At 44.9% G+C, this 18,254-nt stretch overlaps 1 protein-coding gene across 3 annotated transcripts in view; it reads left to right on the top strand.

Moving 5' to 3' along the window:
• The window catches only part of LOC122095933 (protein HIRA), a 91,524-nt gene extending 74,300 nt beyond the window's left edge, over window positions 1-17,224 (top strand). For all 3 annotated transcript variants that reach the window (XM_042666267.1, XM_042666268.1, XM_042666269.1), the window contains 2 exons: window positions 2,443-2,531; window positions 16,367-17,224. In XM_042666267.1, the coding sequence (XP_042522201.1) occupies window positions 2,443-2,531; window positions 16,367-16,483 (206 nt within the window). In that variant the 3' untranslated portion in view covers window positions 16,484-17,224. The remainder of the gene's footprint in view (window positions 1-2,442; window positions 2,532-16,366) is intronic.
• Window positions 17,225-18,254: the final 1,030 nt, after the last annotated feature.

Genomic DNA, 18,254 nt, shown 5'->3' with positions numbered 1-18,254 from the left:
ATAAACAGAAAAAGCCAAAAAAGTGGTGCTGTGGCTCAAGTAGTAGAGTGCTAGCCTTGAGCTGAAGAGCTCAGGGACAGTGCGCAGGCCCAGAGTTCAGGCCTCACAACTGGCAAAAAAAAAAACAAAAAACTAGTGCAGGGAGCCAGGAAGGTGACTCAGTGGAAGTGGTGCTGTGGCTCAAGTGGTAGAATGCTAGCCTTGAGCTAAAGAGATGAGGGATAGCACCCAGGCCCAGAGTTTAGGCCCCATGACCAACGAAAAAATAAAAAATAGGGGCTGGGAAGGTGGCTCAGTGGTAGAGTGCTTGCCTTGCATGCATGAGGCCCTGGGTTCGATTCCTCAGCACCACATATGCAGAAAAAGCCACAAGTGGCGCTGTGGCTCAAGTGGTAGAGCGCTAGCCTTGAGCTGAAGAGCTGAGGGACAGTGCCCATGCCCAGAGTTCAGGCCCCACAACCAGCAATAAAAAAGAACTAGTGCAAGCCAGGCACCGGTGACTCTCACACTTATAATCCTAGCTACTAGGAGGCTGAGATCTGAGGATCATGGTTCAAACCAGCCTGGGCAGGAAAGTCCAAGATACTTCTTTTTTTTTTTTTTTTGGTCACTCATGGGTCTTGAACTCTGGGCCTGGGTACTGTCCCTAAGCAATTCAGCTCAAAGCTAGCACTCTACCATTTGAGGCACAGCACCACTTCTGGTTTTCTGGTGGATAATTGGAGATAAGAATGTCACAGATGTTCTTATCTGGGCTGGCTTTGAACTGTGATCCTCAGATCTTAGCTTCCTGATTAGCTAGAATTACAGTCGTGAGCCACTGGTGCCCAGCCTGAGACTCTTATCTCCAATTAACCACCAGAAAACCGGAAGTGGTGCTGCGGCTCAAGTAGTAGAGCACTCGCCTTAAGCTGAAGAGCTCAGGGACAGTGCACAGGCCCAGAGTTCAAGCCCCACGACTGACAACAAAAAACAAACTAGTGTAGCCAGGCACCATTCAGTCATGCCTGTATTTCTAGCTACTTCGCTCTGAGGCTTGCAGTTCAAAGGCAGCCTGGGAAGAAAGTCTAAGATTTTTTTTTTTTTTTTTGCCGGTCATGGGGCCTGAACTTTGGGCCGGGCGCTGTCCCTTGGCTCTTCAGCTCAAGGATAGCGCTCTACCACTTGAGCCACAGTGCCACTTCCAGAAAGTCTAAGATTTTTATCTCCATTAAACTACAAAAAACCTCTGGAAGTAGAGTTGTGGCTCAAGTGGTAGAGTGCTGGCCTTGAGCGCAAAAGCTCCAGGATCGCACCCAAGCCTAGAATACAAGCCCCAGGACCAACGAAAACAAATAACCAGTGCAAAAAATCCTAGAGGCCTGGCTCTGGAAAACCTGCTTTGTACTTGCTAGGCAGATACTGAGTTCAAACCCCAGTACCAAGAAAAAGTACAAAAATAAAAAATAAATACGAGAACAATGTACCCAGTTGCCAACTTAAATGACCCCTGTAAATCTGAGCATGTGTGTTTCTGTACACATACACTAATAACAGACATAGCTGGTCCCACCACCCTCCCCAGCGACTCTGCTCTCTCTCCCACCCTACCTGTGTCGCTGCCCAATATGTGTAGTCACCAGTTTTCCTAAATACTTGGCCTCCCCAGTCCTCATTCCTGGTATACTCCAGTCACATCTTGGGCCTTGCACCCATTTCCCCCAGAACACCTCCTTTACAGCTTGCCCTTTGTTGGGGTTGAGCAAGACATCCTGATGCCCACACCTAGGCCTGCCTCTTCTAAGCTCTACCTTCTACTGCTCACTATTACTTTTCTGTCCTCCACACATGTTTCAGTGTCTCTCCTGCACCACACACGAGTCCCCCACTCTCTGTCCTGACTGTAGGAGGAGAAATCAGGTGAAATCACATTCACTTCCCAACATGCCTCAGATTCTAGCTTCATCTATCCTTTCCTATGGCCAAAACCCTCAGATTGCTGCCAACCTTTCTGGCCACTCCACCCACGTTGCAGTGGGAGATGTTTGACACTTTCACACTCGGTGCTACTATAAAGATGAGCGTCATCATCAACTCGCAGGCCACCTCTGACCCTTCTTATCACCTCTCTCCTACCAGCCGACCCGTTTTCTCTCAAATAGATCCCACCAGCCCATACCCCACCTGCCACAATTTCCATGTTTTCTCACCTCCCTAGTTAGTTCATCATAGAACTTTCCATGTCTCATTTCTGTTGGGCCCAGCCCACAGAGAAAATTCTGCATGTATTGTCTGGGACTTTAGGTGAATGGATGGGGGAATCTGATCGTGGAGCCACTAAGACACAGAGGTGTTTCGCTCATAGAAGTCAATAAAGTCTGTTTTTATATATATATATATAAACTTAGAATCGTCTTGATTTTGATTTTGATCTTGATTTCTGTTTTGTTTTGTTTTAACTAGGCTTTGAATACCGACTCCGAGAAATATGCAAGGACTTACTGGGTCCAGTTCACTGCTCCACTGGAAGCCAGTGGGAGTCAACAGTAGTGGTAGGTGCTTCTTTCATTCTTGCCACAAGACTCTTCTTGACATAAACTAAAGTACTTTGAAATTTCTCCCATGAGATTTTGAGCCCCCAGTCCTGGGTCCCACATTCAGTGAGAGGCTAGCATGCTGGCACTCCATGACTGGACAGGAGCCAGGGTCTGGGGCTTAGGAGCATGGGAGCTGTGTTTCACATCTGCACCAAGAGAAGCTGTCTTACAGGACACTGCATTTGGTGGTGAGGACAAAAAGTAATTGCCTGTTGGTGGGGCACACAGTCTGGTAGGGAGGCACACATAGCAGTTGGAGCAACAAGGTACTTAGAGACGGACATGTATAAGGACAGAAATAGCAGATAGTAAGACAAAAATGTCCAAGAAGGACCGGTCAGGGAAGAAAGAGCTCAGGGGAGGACATTTCAGGTGAAGCCCAAGGTAGGAAGGAGCCAGCTTTGTAGAGGCCTGGAGCAAATAGTGACAGAAAGAAGTCTTGGCATACCTGAGGCCTTTGTGATGCCACAGAAGAAGCTAGCAATGGGGATATAAGAGGAGGTAAGAGGTAGACCTTGGCATTTCCTGAGGATCCTGAGTCCTGAGTCTAGAGCCCTTAGAGTTGGCACAGAACTGACATGAACTGAAAGAGAATACTCATAAAGACATTTTCTGCAGCAGTTCAAGGAATAGGTGGAAGTGTTTAGGTCAGTGTTGACCTTGGAGAAGCTCAAGGAGACAGATAGAAGATATATTTTGGCAATAGAACCAACAAGACTTTGTAGGTGGATGAGTATGTGAATGGAAAGAAAATAATGGACTTGAGATCAGTGCCTAGATATTTGAGGTAGGGGCAAAGAATGGGAGATCTACATTAGCACTTGCCTTCAGTTATTCATGTATTCATTTAGTAATTACTGTATAGGCCCTGTTCTGGTCAAGATATTCTAAGCATGGTATAGCCTCAGTTTGTAAGGCCACCTACATTCCCCTTTGTGGATCTGGTTTCTGTGGAGAGAGACAGACTCATCATATATAGAACACATTGTAAAAAATATACTGGAAAAAAAAATTAAAAGAGAGCCAGGCACTGGTGGCTCACACCTGTAATCCTAGCTACTCAGAAGGCTGAGAGCTGAGGATCACAGCTTCAAAGCCAGCCCGAGCAGGAAAGTCTGTGAGACTTATCTCCAATAAACCACCAGAAAACCAGAAGTAGTGCTGTGGCTCAAGTGGTAGAGTGCTAGCCTTGAGCTGAAGAGCTCAGGGACAATACCTATGCAGTTCAAGCCCCATGACTGACCCCCCCCCAAAAAAAAAAAAAACCATCAGCATAGACAGAAAAGGGGCCCAAGGAAGTTAGGCTTGAGGGGAGAGCATGTAGGCAGAGGAGGGCAGATACAAAGGCTTGGGGTAGAAGAACTCCAAGAGTAAAGGAAATAGCTAGCTACTTAGAGCAACAATGAGAGGGTGTGAGGAGTTGAAGTAAAGAAGTACAATGTCAGTTCTCACAATCCCTTCAAGGCCTTGCTGTGTAGTTTTTTCAGTTTGGTTGCAATACTTGTGTTTGGGCTCAGAATCATTTACCTCAGATCCCTACAGGTCTTCTGTCAACTTTTAGCGTCCCGTGCTACAACTAAAACCCCTGGCCTAAATCTGATTTCTATTGGTTAATAAGTGTTTTGGGGGAATCCTGTCATTGTGGTGTTCTGGGCTGTCTATCAAAGATAGGGTCTTGCTGGGCGCCGCCGGTGGCTCACAACTGTAATCCTAGCTACTCAGGAGGCTGAGATCTGAGGATCACAGTTCAAAGCCAGCCCCGGGCAGGAAAGCCCAAGACTCTTATCTCCAATTAACCACTAGAAAACCAGAAGTGGCACTGTGGCTCAGGCGGTAGAGCACTCACTTTGAGCTAAAGAGCCCAGGGACAGCGCCCAGGCCCAGAGTTCAAGCCCCATGACCAGAAAAAAAAAAAGATAGGGTCTTACTGTTTAGCTCACCTGGCTCAGCCTCCCAAGTGCTGGGATCACAGGGGTGTGCCACTACCTGATGTGTGTCTTGAGGATTCTCAAGTACTAAGTCTATATCTTTCTTTCATTTGATGGAAACAGAGCAGTGACTTCCTTTCCTTCTTTAATTATATATCTCCTCCCATTTTCCCCACTTTAAAAAAAAAATGTAAAGCTGAGTACTGGTGGCTCATGCCTATAATCCTAGCTACCCTGGGGGCAGAGATCTGAGAGTTGTGGTTCCAAGCCACGAGGAAAGTCCATAGAGATTCTTATCTCCAGTTAACCACCAAAAAAGCCAGAAGTAGAACTGTGGCTCCAGTGGTAGAACACAAGCCTTGAGTAAAAAGGTTAAGAGACAGAGCCCAGGCCCTGAGTTCAAGCCCCAGGACTGGCACAAAGAAAAGAAGCTAAATTATTTTTTTACACTTTTAGTTCTCTACTCTCTTTTTTATTTAGTCTTTTATCTACTCAAGGATAGTAAACTTAGTTATTTTGCTTAGCATTTTATGTCTGATTTTTTTTTTTTTCTGTCGGTCATGGGCCTTGAACTCTGGGCTTGGGTGCTGTCCCTCAGCTCTTCAGCTCAAGGCGAGCACTCTACTGCTTGAGCCACACAGCCACTTCCCGATTTTTTTTTTTAAGTATTAGAAGCCATAGTAGATGTTTCTGTTGCCTATTAAATGTTTCTTTTTTCTATCTTGTCTATTGTCTTATCTCCTCATGTTCCTGGTTTATGTTGTTGTTTTTGTTTGTTTGTTTTATTGCTGGGCATGTGCTCTGAAAATGGTTTTACCTTCTTTACTTTCTGCAATGGTTTTACCTTCTTCCCTAGAACACTTTGACTTGTACTTGCCACTTCCCAAGGTACCCACAGGGTACACAACAAAGTCAAAGGTTGACTGGGACATCAAGGTGGATACCCCTAAGTGCAGGGACCAATTTCCTCTCTGTTGACTTACCCCTTAGGCACCTGTACAAAGGTGAGAGGGGTAAGTTAGCAGGGGAACCTCTTCTCCCAACTTGTTGGGCCCTAACCCTGGCTTTGGTTCCCATATGCCCTCAAGTCTGTAGAAGCTGCTACCTGTTCTTGGAAACCACAAGCAAGCTACCTGAGTGAGTCACCCTTCAGTGTGGTCTCACCTGCTTTCTGTCTTCTTTAAAGTACCTAAACTCAGTGGTGTGCTCACAGTCCCTGTACCCATGATGGATGCCTTTAGCTGCAGGTAAACAATAATTCTTCTAGTGGTAGCTAAAGTCTTGACAATACAGGTAGGGTCTTGTATCTTTGATTCTCTTGAGTTTTTCTTTATGGTCATCAAAATCCAAGGAAGAGTTGGGTATCAATGGGTCTCACTTATAATCCTAGCTACTCAGGAGGCTGAGATCTGAGGGTTGCAGTTCAAAGCCAACCTAGGCAGGAAAGATTGGAAGACTCATCTCCAACGAACCACCAGAAAACCAGAAGTGAAGCTGTGTCTCAAACTGGTAGAGTGCTAGCCTTGAGGCAAGTGCTCTACCACCTTGAGGCAAGTGCTCTACCACCGAGCCACCTTCCCAGCCCGAGTACTAGCCTTGAATGAAAAAACTCAGGGGCAGCACCCAGGCTCTGAGTTCAAGCCCCACAATTGACAAAAAAAAAAATCCAAGCTGAGTACTGGTGACTCATGTCTGTAATCCTAATTACTCGGGAGACTGAGATCTGAGGATCATGGCTCAAAGCCAGCCTGGGCAAAAAAAAGTCCATGACTCTTATCTCCAATCAACTACTCAGACAAAGCCAGAAGTGGTTCTGTGGTTCAAGTGGTAGAGCAGTAACCATTTTGCTTATGTGGTGCTGAGGAATTGAACCCAGGGCCTCAGGCATGCAAGGCAAGCGCTCTACCACTGACCACCTTCCCAGCCCTAGAGCAGTAACCTTGAGCTCAAAGAATACCAGGGACAGTGCCCAAGCACTGAGTTCAAGCCCCAGGACCAGCAAAAAAAAAAAAAATTCATATATATATTTTCATATTCATATATAGAGAGAGACCCTTTCTCATATATATATATGTAACTATATGCATATACTAACTATATATATATAGCTCAGAGCCAGGCACTGGTGGATCACACCTGTAATGCTAGCTACTCAGGAGGCCAAGATCTGAGGATCACAGTTCAAAGCCATCCTAGGCAGGAAAGTCCATAAGACTCTTATCTCCAGTTCCAGAAAAAACTGGAAGTGGCTCTGTGGCTCAAGTGGTAGAACACTTGCCTTGAGCTAAAGAGCTCAGGGACAGTGTCCAGGCCAGAGTTCAAGCCCTACGACCAACAAACAAAAAACCCCGTATGTGTGTGTGTGGTGTGTGTGTGTGTGGTGTGTGTGTGTGTGTGGTGTGTGTGGTGTGTGTGTGTGTGTGTGTGTGTGTGTGTGTGTGTGTGTGTGTGTGTGTAAGGGTCTATGATACCTCTTTTAAAAGATGGGGATATGGACAATTCTCAGTGTCCGCCCTACCCTCTCCTCATCTCGGCATTTTTCTAGATTTCTTCTTTTTTGTTTTTTCTTTCTATTGTGTTGTTACTTTTAACCACCTTACGTCCTGTGCATGGCTCCAGCCTTCTTTTGTTGAGTTTCTTTGTGAACTTTTTTTTTCTTGATCCCAAAGCTTGAACTCAAAGCCTGAGCACAGTCCCTGAGCTTTTTTGCTCAAGGCTAGCACTCTACCACTTTGAGCCACACCTACATTTCTGGTTTTCTCGTAGTTGATTGGAATAAGTATCTCTCGGATTTTCTGGTCTGGGCTGGCTTTGAACTATGATCCTCAGATCTCAGCCTCCTAAGTAGCTAAGATTATAAGCGTGAGCCACTGGCACCCAACTAATGAGTTAACTTCTTTTTTTTTCTTTTCTTTTTTTTTTTTGTTTGTGGTCATCGGGCTCAAACTCAGGATCTGGGCTCTGTCCCTGAGCTTTCTTTTGTTTTGTTTTGTTTTTTGTTTTTCTTTGGTCAGTCGTGGGGCCTGAACTCTGGGCGTGGGCACTGTCCCTCAGCTCTTTAGCTCAAGGCTAGCACTCTACCACTTGAGCCACAGCACCACTTCCAGCTTTTTTCTTTTTGCTTATGTGGGGCTGAGGAATCGAACCCAGAGCCTCATGCATGTAAGGCAAGCGCTCTACCACTGAGCCACCTTCCCAGCCCCTCCTGAACTTTCTTTATTCAAAGCTAGTGCTCTATCACTTTGAACCATAGTTCCACCATCATTTTTTTGGGGGTGGGGAGGAATCCGGTCCTGGGGCCTGAACTCTGGGCCTAGGCGCTGTCCCTCAGCTCTTCAGCTCAAGGCTAGCGCTCTACCACTTCAGCCACAGAGCCACTTCCGGTTTTTTTCATTTTGCTTATGTGGTGCTGGGGAATCGAACTCAGGGCCTCAGGCATGCAAGGCAAGCACTCTACCACTGAGCCACCTTCCCAGCCCCTCAACCATCTTTTTATGGTGAAAATTGATCATCCAAGTAAAACTGATCCTTGAGAAAACTACAAATGTGGAGCTATGGATGGAAAGAACACCTTCCAATGCAGTGCTCACTCAGCAGCATTCACAAAAGGGCTAGTCATCCAGGGGCTGGTGACATATGCCTGTAATCCTAACTACTTGGAAGATCTGAGGATCAGGTTCAAAACCAGCCCCACAGGAAAATCCATAGACTCTTATCTCTAACCAACAGTAAAAAGCTTGAGGGGAGGCATAGCTCAAGTACTAGAATACCACCCTTGAGTGAAAATTGAAAAAAGCTAAAGTTCAGTGCCTAAACCCTGTGTTTAAGCCCCCTGCTGGAGAGAGAGAGAAAGAGAGGGGGGCTAGTAAATAAGCATTATTTCATGTTTAAGAAACATTTTTAGGTTGTTGCTTTTTCTTTGCACTACCTGTTAAAATATTTCATGTTCACTTGGTTTTCTTACTAGTTTGTAGGAACTCTTTACATATTGTTGGAACTGTATGTAAACTATTATTTGAGCTGTCACTACACCTCAGGGACCCCAAACGTCCAGGCTTCTTGCAGGGCTCCAGCTATAATCCTGCTACTTAGGAGGATGAAAGCTGAGGATTGCAATTTGAACCCATCCTGGACAGGAAAGTCTATGAGACTCATCTCCAATTAACCACCAGAAAACGAGAAGTGAAGTAGCACAGTGGCTCATAGTGGTAGAGCACTAGCCTTGAGCGAAAAAGCTCAGGGACAGTTGCTAGGCCCTGAGTTTAAGCCCCACAATAGACCAAAGAAAAACAAAAAAACATCCAAGCCTCTTTTCCTCTTCAAGGATACTGGCTCAGCATGCACAAAAGGAAAACAGGAAGCAGGTACACAAGGTACATGTCCCTAATGATGGATGGCCTTGCAAATTTGGGAAGAAATACTGCTTTGTCAAGTCTGTAACTTTCTTTATGTGCTGTTGAATATTTTGTCAAAGATTTTTACATCTATGTTCACAAGGGATAGATATTGATCTGTTGTTTTCTTGTAGGGTCTAGATGGTTTTAGTATCAGAGTTACCCTGATCTCATAGAATCAATTGGGTAGTATTTTGATGCTTGGAATGGTTTTGTTTGTTTTTGTTTTTTGGAAAAGTATGTAGAAGACAGATACTATTTATAAATACTTGGTAGAAGAAACAAAAGAAGCTAAGTGATCTAGGCTTTAATTCATCAGAGGGGTTTTTGTGTTTTGCATATGTGCATGCATGCATACATGCATGTATGCTGGTCCTGGGGCTTGAACTCAGGACCTAGGTCCTGACCCTGAACTTTTTTGCTCTAGGCGAGCATTCTGCTACTTGAGCCACAGCTCCACTTCTGGCTTTTGGTAGTTAATTGGGGATAAGAATCTCAAACTTTCCTGCCTGTGCTGGTTTCAAACATTGATCCATGGGAGATCTTTTCTTTTTTCTTTCTTTTTTTTTTTTTGGTTGGTGATGGGCCATGAACTCGGGGCCTGAGCATTATCTGAATCTCTTTGAGCTTAAGGATAACACTCTACCACTTAAGCCACATGCCACTTCCAGTTTTTGAGTGGTTAATTGGAGATGAGTCTCACCAGGGAATTTTCTGCCCGGGCTGGCTTTGAACCACAATCCTCAGATCTTAGCCTCCTGAGAAGCTAGGGTTACAGATGTGAGCCACTGGCATCCAGTTCATGAAAGATTTTTGATTACTCATTTGGTTTCCTTCCTACTTAGAAGTTTTTTTGTTGTTGTTGTTTTGTTTTTTGGGGGGGGTCCGTCATGGGGCCTGAACTCTGGGCCTGAGCGCTGTCCCTCAGCTCTTCAGCTCAAGGCTAGTGCCCTACCACTTGAGCCACAGCGCCACTTCTGGCTTTTTACTTTTTGCTTATGTGGTGCTGAGAAATCGAACCAGGGCCTCAGGCATGCAAGGCAAGCACTCTACCACTGAGCCACCTTCCCAGCCCATACTTAGAAGTTTCCTTAGGTTTTTTATTTCATTATGATTCAGTCTTTTTATAAGGTTGTATATATTTTATTATCTATTAGTAGTTGTACAGGTAGAACACATCGGTTTATAATTACTGTGTATCTTGATCAGTGCTAACATTTCCATTGTTCTCTTATGTTTTCCAACACTACCCATTCCCTAAACTTACAGGGTTTATTTGTCTTTTTGTATGATTCTGGGACTAATCCTAGAACTTTGTTGAACTACCACTGAGCTGTATCCTCATTCTCCTCTTTATATTTTTTCTTTCATTTATGATTTCATTGTGATGATCAATTCCACCCCCCCCCCCCCCAATACATACCTTTTAGTCTAGTAAAACCAACTCTTGGTTTCATTAATAACTCTATTCCCTACTTGGTTTATCTCTGCTCTGATCTATGTTATTTTCTTTTGCTAAGCTTTGATATTACTTTGTTCTTAATTTTCTATTAAGGTATAAAATTATATTGCTGATGTGAAATCATTTTTTAACTTTAGTTTATTGTAAAGATGATGTACAGAAGGGTTACATAAGTATGGTAATGAGTACATTTGTTTTGTTTTGTTTTGTGTTTTGTTTTGTTTTGTTTTGTTTTTTGGTCCGGTCGTGGGCCTGAACTCTAGGCCTGGGCACTGTCCCTCAGCTCTTCAGCTCAAGGCTAGCGCTCTACCACTTGAGCCACAGCGCTACTTCCGCTTTTTTCTTTTTTGCTTATATGGTGCTGAGGAATCGAACCCAGGGCCTCATGCATGCAAGGCAAGCACTCTACCACTGAGCCACCTTCCCAGCCCAAGAGTGCTAATTAGCAAAAAACTCAGGGAGCCGGCTCATGCTTTATAATCCTAGCTTACTCAGGTGGCTGAGATCTCAGGATTGTGGTTCAAAGCCAGGACAGGAAAGTCCATGAGACTCTTTTTTTTTTCTTTCTTTTGGTCAGTCATGGGGATTGAATTCTGGACCTGGGCACTGTCCCTCAGCTCTTCAGCTAAAGGCTAGTGCTCTACCACTTGAGCCACAGCGCCAATTCCAGTTTTCCGGTGGTTAACTGGAGATAAGAGTCTCACAGGGATTTTCCTGCCCGAGCTGGCTTTGAACTGCTATCCTCAGCTCTCAGCCTCTTGAGTAGCTAGGATTACAGGCAGGAGCCACCGGTACCCGGCCCATGAGACTCTTATCTCCAATAAACCACCAGAAAATCGGAAGTGGTACTAGTGCTGTGACCCAGGTGGTGTAGCGCTAGCCTTGAGCTGAAGAGCTGAGGAAGAGCACCCAGGCCTAATTTAAACCCCAGGATTGGTGCGTGCGCACGCACGCGCGCGCGCACGCACACACACACACACACACCAATAATAATTTAATTAAAAAATAAATTAAGACCAATTTTGTGGGCTAGCATATATAGTGTCCTGGTGATTGTTCTGGTTCGTTTGAGACATATGTGCTGCTGTTTGGTGGAATATTATGTGTATGTATGTGTGTATATATACATATATACATATACTCATATATGTAAACATACGTGTGTGTGTGTGTATTCTGTTTGGCCTCAAATATTGTTCAAGCCTTCTTCTCTCCTTCCTTTCCTTCTTCCACTTTTCCTTCCCCCCACCCCCCAACCCCATACCAGCATCATGCTGCTTAGGCTGGTGTTCCATTTATTCAGCTACATACACAGCCCTAAGATTTTAGTTATTTTGTAGATAGGTTCTCAGGTTTTTGCCTGGGCCCCACATCAGACTACAATCTTCCTACCTAATGCCACCCGCCTAACGGGATTACAGGCATGAACCACCATACCTGGACCTCAGGTCTCTCTTACTAATCATCCGGTTACTCTATTGCTTACTGGGAATACAAAGTTGTGTTTTCCTATTGTAGAACTATGAATTTATTCATGTTTGACAATATTCCGTGTGCCAATGGTTCACACCTGTAATCTTAGCTACTCAGGAGGCTGAGATCTGAGGATTGTGGTTCAAAGCCAGCCCTGGCCAGAAAGCCAGGCTGTTTTTTTTTTGGTCCAGACGTGGGGCCTGAACTCTGGGCCTGGGCGCTGTCCCTCAGCTCTTCAGCTCAAGGCTAGCGCTCTACCACTTGAGCCACAGCACCACTTCCAGCTTTTTTTTTTCTGCTTATGTGGTGCTGAGGAATCGAACCCAGAGCCTCATGTATGCAAGGCAAGTGTTCTACCATTGAGCCACCTTCCCAGCCCAGTAGCTAGGTTTATAGGTGTGAGCCTCCAATATCCCAATACCCAGCTTTTTTTTCTTCTTCCTGAGACCAAATTTGAACTTTTTTTTTTTTTTTTGTCAGTAGTGGGGCTTGAACTCTGAGCCTGGGCGCTGTCCCTTAGCTCTTCAGCTCAAGGCGAGTGCTCTACCGCTTGAGCTACAGCGCCACTTCTGGTTTTCTGGTGGTTTATTGGAGGTAAGAGTTTCACAGACTTTTTCTGCCCGGGCTGGCTTTGAACCGAAATCCTCAGATCTCAGCTTCCTGAGTAGCTAGGATTACAGGCGTGAGCCACCGACGCCCAGCCAGATTTGAACTCTTGATCTGACACTTTTGCTCATTGGCTGACACTCTATCAATAGAGCCAGGACTCCTACCTGCTTATTTTAGTTTTGGCCAATGTTGGGGGTTGAACTCAGGGCCTGGGCACTGTCTTATCTTTGAGCTTCTTTTGCTTAAGGCTAATGCTCTACCACTTGAACATCCTTCTGGCTTTTTCTGTTTATGAGATACTGAGGGCTTCATGAATGTTAGGCAAGCCATATTCCCAGCCGACCTGGTTTTTTTGTACTAGTCCTGGACTTGAATTCAGGCCTTGAATTCAGGTGTCATCTCTGAGCTTTATTTTTATTTTTATTTTATTTTTGCTCAAAGCTAGTGCTTTGCCACTGGATCTACATCTCTACATCTGGCATTTTTGTAATTAATTGGAAATAAAGAATTTCCCGATTTTCCTGCCCAGGCTGGCTTCAAACTATGATCTTTGGAACTCAGCCTTCTGAGTAGCTAGGATTACTGGTATGAGCCACCAGTGCCTGGCTGTTCTCATAGCATTTGTAAAACAAAAAACATAAAAAAATCTAGTAAGTAGACCATATATAAGATGTAATTTAAAACAAAGGAGGAAGCAACAATGCTTGATAAGAAATGTACTCATTACATTGCTCATGTAATTGTAACCTCTCTGTACCATATTTTCACAATAAAAAACTTATTAATAATAAAAAGATGCAATTTGTCTGCATATCATCTGCATAATAATTAAAGGAAAAAATATAATTTACAGTATCAATAATTCAAAATGGATAGGGTAGTTATAATGGAGTAGAATTCTTTTTTGAAATTGAAATTAAGTTATAAGAATGTTATTTTAGAATGTTTTATATAATTCCAAGGTAACCCCAAAGAAAATATCTACATAAAACAGACAAAAGGAAGTGAGAAGAGAATCCAAATGTCACTACGATAAAAAAAAAAAATCAACCATACACGGGGCTGGGAAGGTGGCTCAGTGGTAGAACACTTGCCTTGCTGGCATTGAACCATTGATCCACTAATAGATAGGGTTTCGGGTATAACCCATCATTACCCCACGTCCTTTCAGGTTTCCAAAATAGGTAAACCAGAAGCTGCGATCTGGTGGCTCATGCCTGTAATCCTAGCAACTCAGGAAAGTCTGTGAGGCCCTTATCTCCTACTAACCTCTAGAAAGTCGTAGGTGGTAGAATACTAGCCTTAAGCAAAAAGCTCTGGGACAGGACCTAGGCTCCAAATTCAAGCCCAAGGACAAAAAAAAAAAAAAAAAAGATAAGCTGGGCTCTGTAGGCTCTTGCCTGTAATCCTAACTATTCAGGAAGATGAGATCTGAAGATTATGGTTCAAAGCAAGCCCTGGCCAGAAAGGTTGCTAGACTCCTATCTTTAATTAACCAGCCAAAAAAAAAGCCAAAGGTGGAAACGTAGTTCAAGTGGTAGAGGACTAACTTTGGATGAAAAAGCTAAGGTGCCCAGGCCCTGTGTTAAAGTCCCAGGACAGGCATCTGAAAAAGAAAAAAATTAAAAAAAAAAAAAAGACTTTAGTCTTTAATCATCTTCTGGTTAAATTTTATTTTCAGTTTGGATTTTAATTATTATCATTTCCTTTTTTTCCTATTGTCCTTTTTTGTCCCCTGAGAGCTTAGATTAGACTCTGCAATCATTGTTTCATGTTCTCTATTTGCTTATTTCACATCTGTGTTCGTTTATTTAGAAACATAATGTTCTTTGTTGCCCAGTCTGGTCCTGAACTCCTGAGCTCCAGTGCTGTGACTCAGGCACATGCCACATCCGCCTCACAAGCTATTTAATTTTGCAGATACCTCTAGAAGCCCTGCTTTTTCTGAATTGCACCAGTTTTATAGAGTATTTAGTTTCTGCATTCCTACTCTCTTACAAGACATTTTAGTTAATTAAGATGAATTTTCTAGCCAGGTGCTAGTGGCTCACCCCTGCACACTAAAAATAGTTCCTATTTGGTCCAGGTGTTTTACTTAGTATTTTGTGTGGGGGCTGGTCCTGGGGCTTGAACTCAGAGCCTGGGTGCTGTCCCTGAGGTTTTTTGCTCGAGGCTAGCGCTCTACCACTTGAGCCACAGCTCCACTTCAGCTTTTTTGGATGATTAATTGGACGTAGTTACCACAGAATTTCCTGTCTCGTCTGGCTTCAAGCTACAATCCTCAGATCTCAGCCTCCTGAGTAGGTAAGGAGAGTTACAATCCTCAGATCTCAGCCTCCTGAGTAGGTAAGGAGAGTTACAATCCTCAGATCTCAGCCTCCTGAGTAGGTAAAGAGAGTTACAGGCATGAGCCACCAGTGTCTAGGTGACCTGTTTTAACTCTTACTGAGCATAATTTTATCTGATCATTGTAAAATGAGTGCTACTTTAGTCTTTGGTAACATCTCTCTTCCTATCTTTAATTTTTCAACTTCCTACGTCCATTTTGATGTATTGTTTTGTTTTCTTGTTTGTTTGATGCTAGAGGTGGATCCCAGGGCCTTGCTCACAGTAGGCAACTGTTGTACCACTGAGCCACACCCCTAGCCCTGAGAACAACCTCACATAGAAGTGACATCTTAGATGGATTTAAAGATGTAGATTTTGAAGGGTTTCTCTCCCCTTTCCATTTTTTCCTTTTTATCTTCTCTTCCCCTCATTCTCTCTTCTTCTCCCTCTTTCTGTCTTTTTCTCTCTAATAGCTCAGATTGGCCTAGAACTGATAGTCCTCCTGCCTTAGATTCCCAAATGCTGGTATTATAGGCATGTACCACCATGCCCAGTCTCTTTGGAGTCTCTTTGTTAGTAGATGATATGTTCTTGTTCTTTAGAAATCACTTGAAGGCAGAATCAGCACTCCATAGAGCCTTTCAGACTAAGCTTTTCACTTTAATTATATGAAGTGTTCTCATATTATTTCTTCATATATTTTCCTTCTCCCTCTGTGGACCCTTTCATGCAGCTCATGGAACCCACTGCCATCCTCTCTGCCTCTCCTTTCTTCTTCTTCCTCCTCCTCTTCCTTCTCCTCCTTCTTTTCCTCTTCCTCCTCCTCCAACTTGAACTCTGGACCTACATGCTATCCCTGAGCTTCTTTTGCTCAAGCCTAGTGACCAACCACTTAAACCATAGTGCCACTGGGTTTTTCTGAACAATTTATTAGATCAAAATGTCACAGACTTTCCTGCCTGGACTGGCATCAAACTGCAGTCCTCAAATCTCAGCCTTTTCTAAGTAGCTAGGATTACAGGCTTGAGCCACCAGCACCCAGCTACACTTGGTTCTTTTCAGTTCTTTGTAGCTGAATTTACAGGTGTTTTGTCACATGTATTTCCAAGTCTTGGGTTTCTCTTCCTGTTGGTGCTGGGCTTACCACTTCCGCATGGAAGCTGCTCTCACAGGCAGGTCTGCATCTGCCTGTGCAGCAGATAATCTGCCAGTCAGTGCATGTTACAGCCGAGCCAGTAGCCACCTGCCAGGCACCAGGCACCTACTCTCCTGTCAGCTTGACCTTCAGTGCCTAGAGAGCCTCAGCTTGGGAACAGCCTGTCCTCACCTCACTGTCCACCCGCCTTACCTCAGCCTTGCTGAGAGCCAGGGCAGGCAGAGGATCGGCATCTGCTTCCCTCCCTTACCCAGCACTGCTACTCCATCCATACATGCGCCCAGCTGGCCCAGCCCACGTAAAGCTCTACCTGGGGTCATCACATGTGGAGAAATCATCCTCTGCCCTCTGTGGTCTCTCCAGTGCCAAGCCAGCAAAATCCCCCATGATCTAGGCGTCCTCCCCAACGTTTCCACTCAGCTGCCGCTTTGTGTCCACAGGGGCTGCGGAAGAGGGAGCTGCTAAAGGAGCTGCTGCCGGTCATCGGGCAGAACCTCCGATTCCAGCGCCTCTTCACCGAGTGCCAGGAACAGCTGGACATCCTGAGGGACAAGTAGCCTGCCCTGGCTTGCCTCAGCTGCAGCGTGGACAGGGCCGTGCTCTCACTGCCGACAGTCGCCCAGGGCCAGCCACCCACCTGGCTGGGCTGCAGTGGGATGAGGAGACACTGGCAGGAGACACGCTGTCCCGGGCCAGTGTCAGACTGGGTGTGCCCTGTGTCCTGGGCCTGATGTCCCCTCAAAGAGGGGAAGCTTGTCCCTCCCTCCAGGGCTCCCCACAAGGAGGTGGGACCAGAGCTCTGCCCAGACGCCCTGGGGCCAGCAAGGCCCTCCCTGCCTGCTGTCTCCAGCTCAGTCCTGAGGTAGACACCAGCCCCTGCCACTGCAGGTGCCACGCTGCTCCCACCATGATGAATGAGCCATTTGTGAGAGCAAGAATCCAGAAACATTAGGTATTACACAGTCACCAGACTGACCTAAGACCTGTGCAAGAGAAAAGCTGTTCCAACACACGGACTATTTTTGTACTAGAATTTGCTAACTTGTAATATGGAATTTTCTTTGGCCAATAATCAGGATATCCCTATAAGTTACTTGGACATTGGTTACTTGTAGGAAATTTAAACTCTAATTATGACAGCTACACTGAAAAATAATTGTACTGAAATTAACTTGTCTATCTTCATTTGGTTTAATTTTTAAATGTTTGTAAAAAGAGACTTTTTTTGGGGATGGGGCAAAGGGGAGGGTAATTTCTTTTTTAAGTGTAAAATAAATGAAGACGCATTGGATACCAAACCCACATGGCCTGGCCTGCCTTTGCCTTCCAGTTCTAACATCCACTGGCCTCCCCAAGGTGCCTCCTTGAATGGACAGTGACAGAACATGGGAACCTGAGAGGACTTGTTCTATCATCTAATCCATCCTTCCCCAGCAGCTCATCTCCTTCTTCATTTGTTTTTCTTGGTACCAAGGCCTTTTGCTCTCATTTGGCTTTCTTGCTCACAGCTGACACTCTATTATTTCAATTTGACTCTATATGTCCAGCCTGGTTTTTCTGCTGGTTAACTAGAAATAAGAATCTCCAAGAATATTCTGCCAAGGCTGGTTTCCCAGTTTCCTAAGTAGCTTGGATGATAGGCATGAGCCACCAGCACCTCACTACAAGTTCATCTGTCAATGTGGGGTCACTGCAGGCCCATCTGGAGCAAGCACAGGCCACCTTTGACATGCTCCTCAATGAGGTTCTAACCTAACTGGGTACCAACTCCCAATGATGCTGGACTGCTACTGGATGCTTGGCCGATTCCTAGGGAGAAAACAAACAAACAGTTAAGTATAAATATGTGGTTATACAGGCCTGTAATCCCAGTACTAAAGAAATGAAGGCAGGGCTGGGATGTAGCTCAGTGGCAAAGCGCTTGCCTAGCAAGTGCAACGTCCTGGGTTTGATCCCCAGTACCAAAAAAGAAAAGACAAAAAAAATACAGTTTAGGGGCTGGGAAGGTGGCTCAGTGGTAGAGCACTTGCCTTGCATGCATGAGGCCCTGGGTTCGATTCCTCAGTACCACATAAGCAAAAAGAAAAAAATCCAGAAGTGGCGCTATGGTTCAAGTGGTAGAGCGCTAGCCTTGAGCTGAAGAGCTGAGGGACAGCACCCAGGCCCAGAGTTCAGGCCCCAGAAGGGCCCTCCCCCCCCCCAAAAAAAAAAATACAGTTAAAAGAAGTGGAGGCAAAAGGATTATGCATTTTGAGGATCAGCCTGGGCTACATAGACCCTGTCTTAATCAAGAAAGCTGGATCTTTCTTGGAAAGTAGATGAGACACA

Source organism: Dipodomys spectabilis, unplaced genomic scaffold, assembly GCF_019054845.1.
Source record: "Dipodomys spectabilis isolate Male_0828 unplaced genomic scaffold, ASM1905484v1 ptg000363l, whole genome shotgun sequence".
Lineage (NCBI taxonomy): Eukaryota > Metazoa > Chordata > Mammalia > Rodentia > Heteromyidae > Dipodomys > Dipodomys spectabilis.
The sequence above is the reverse complement of the archived record's forward strand: the minus strand, read 5'-3'. Positions and strand labels throughout refer to the sequence as shown.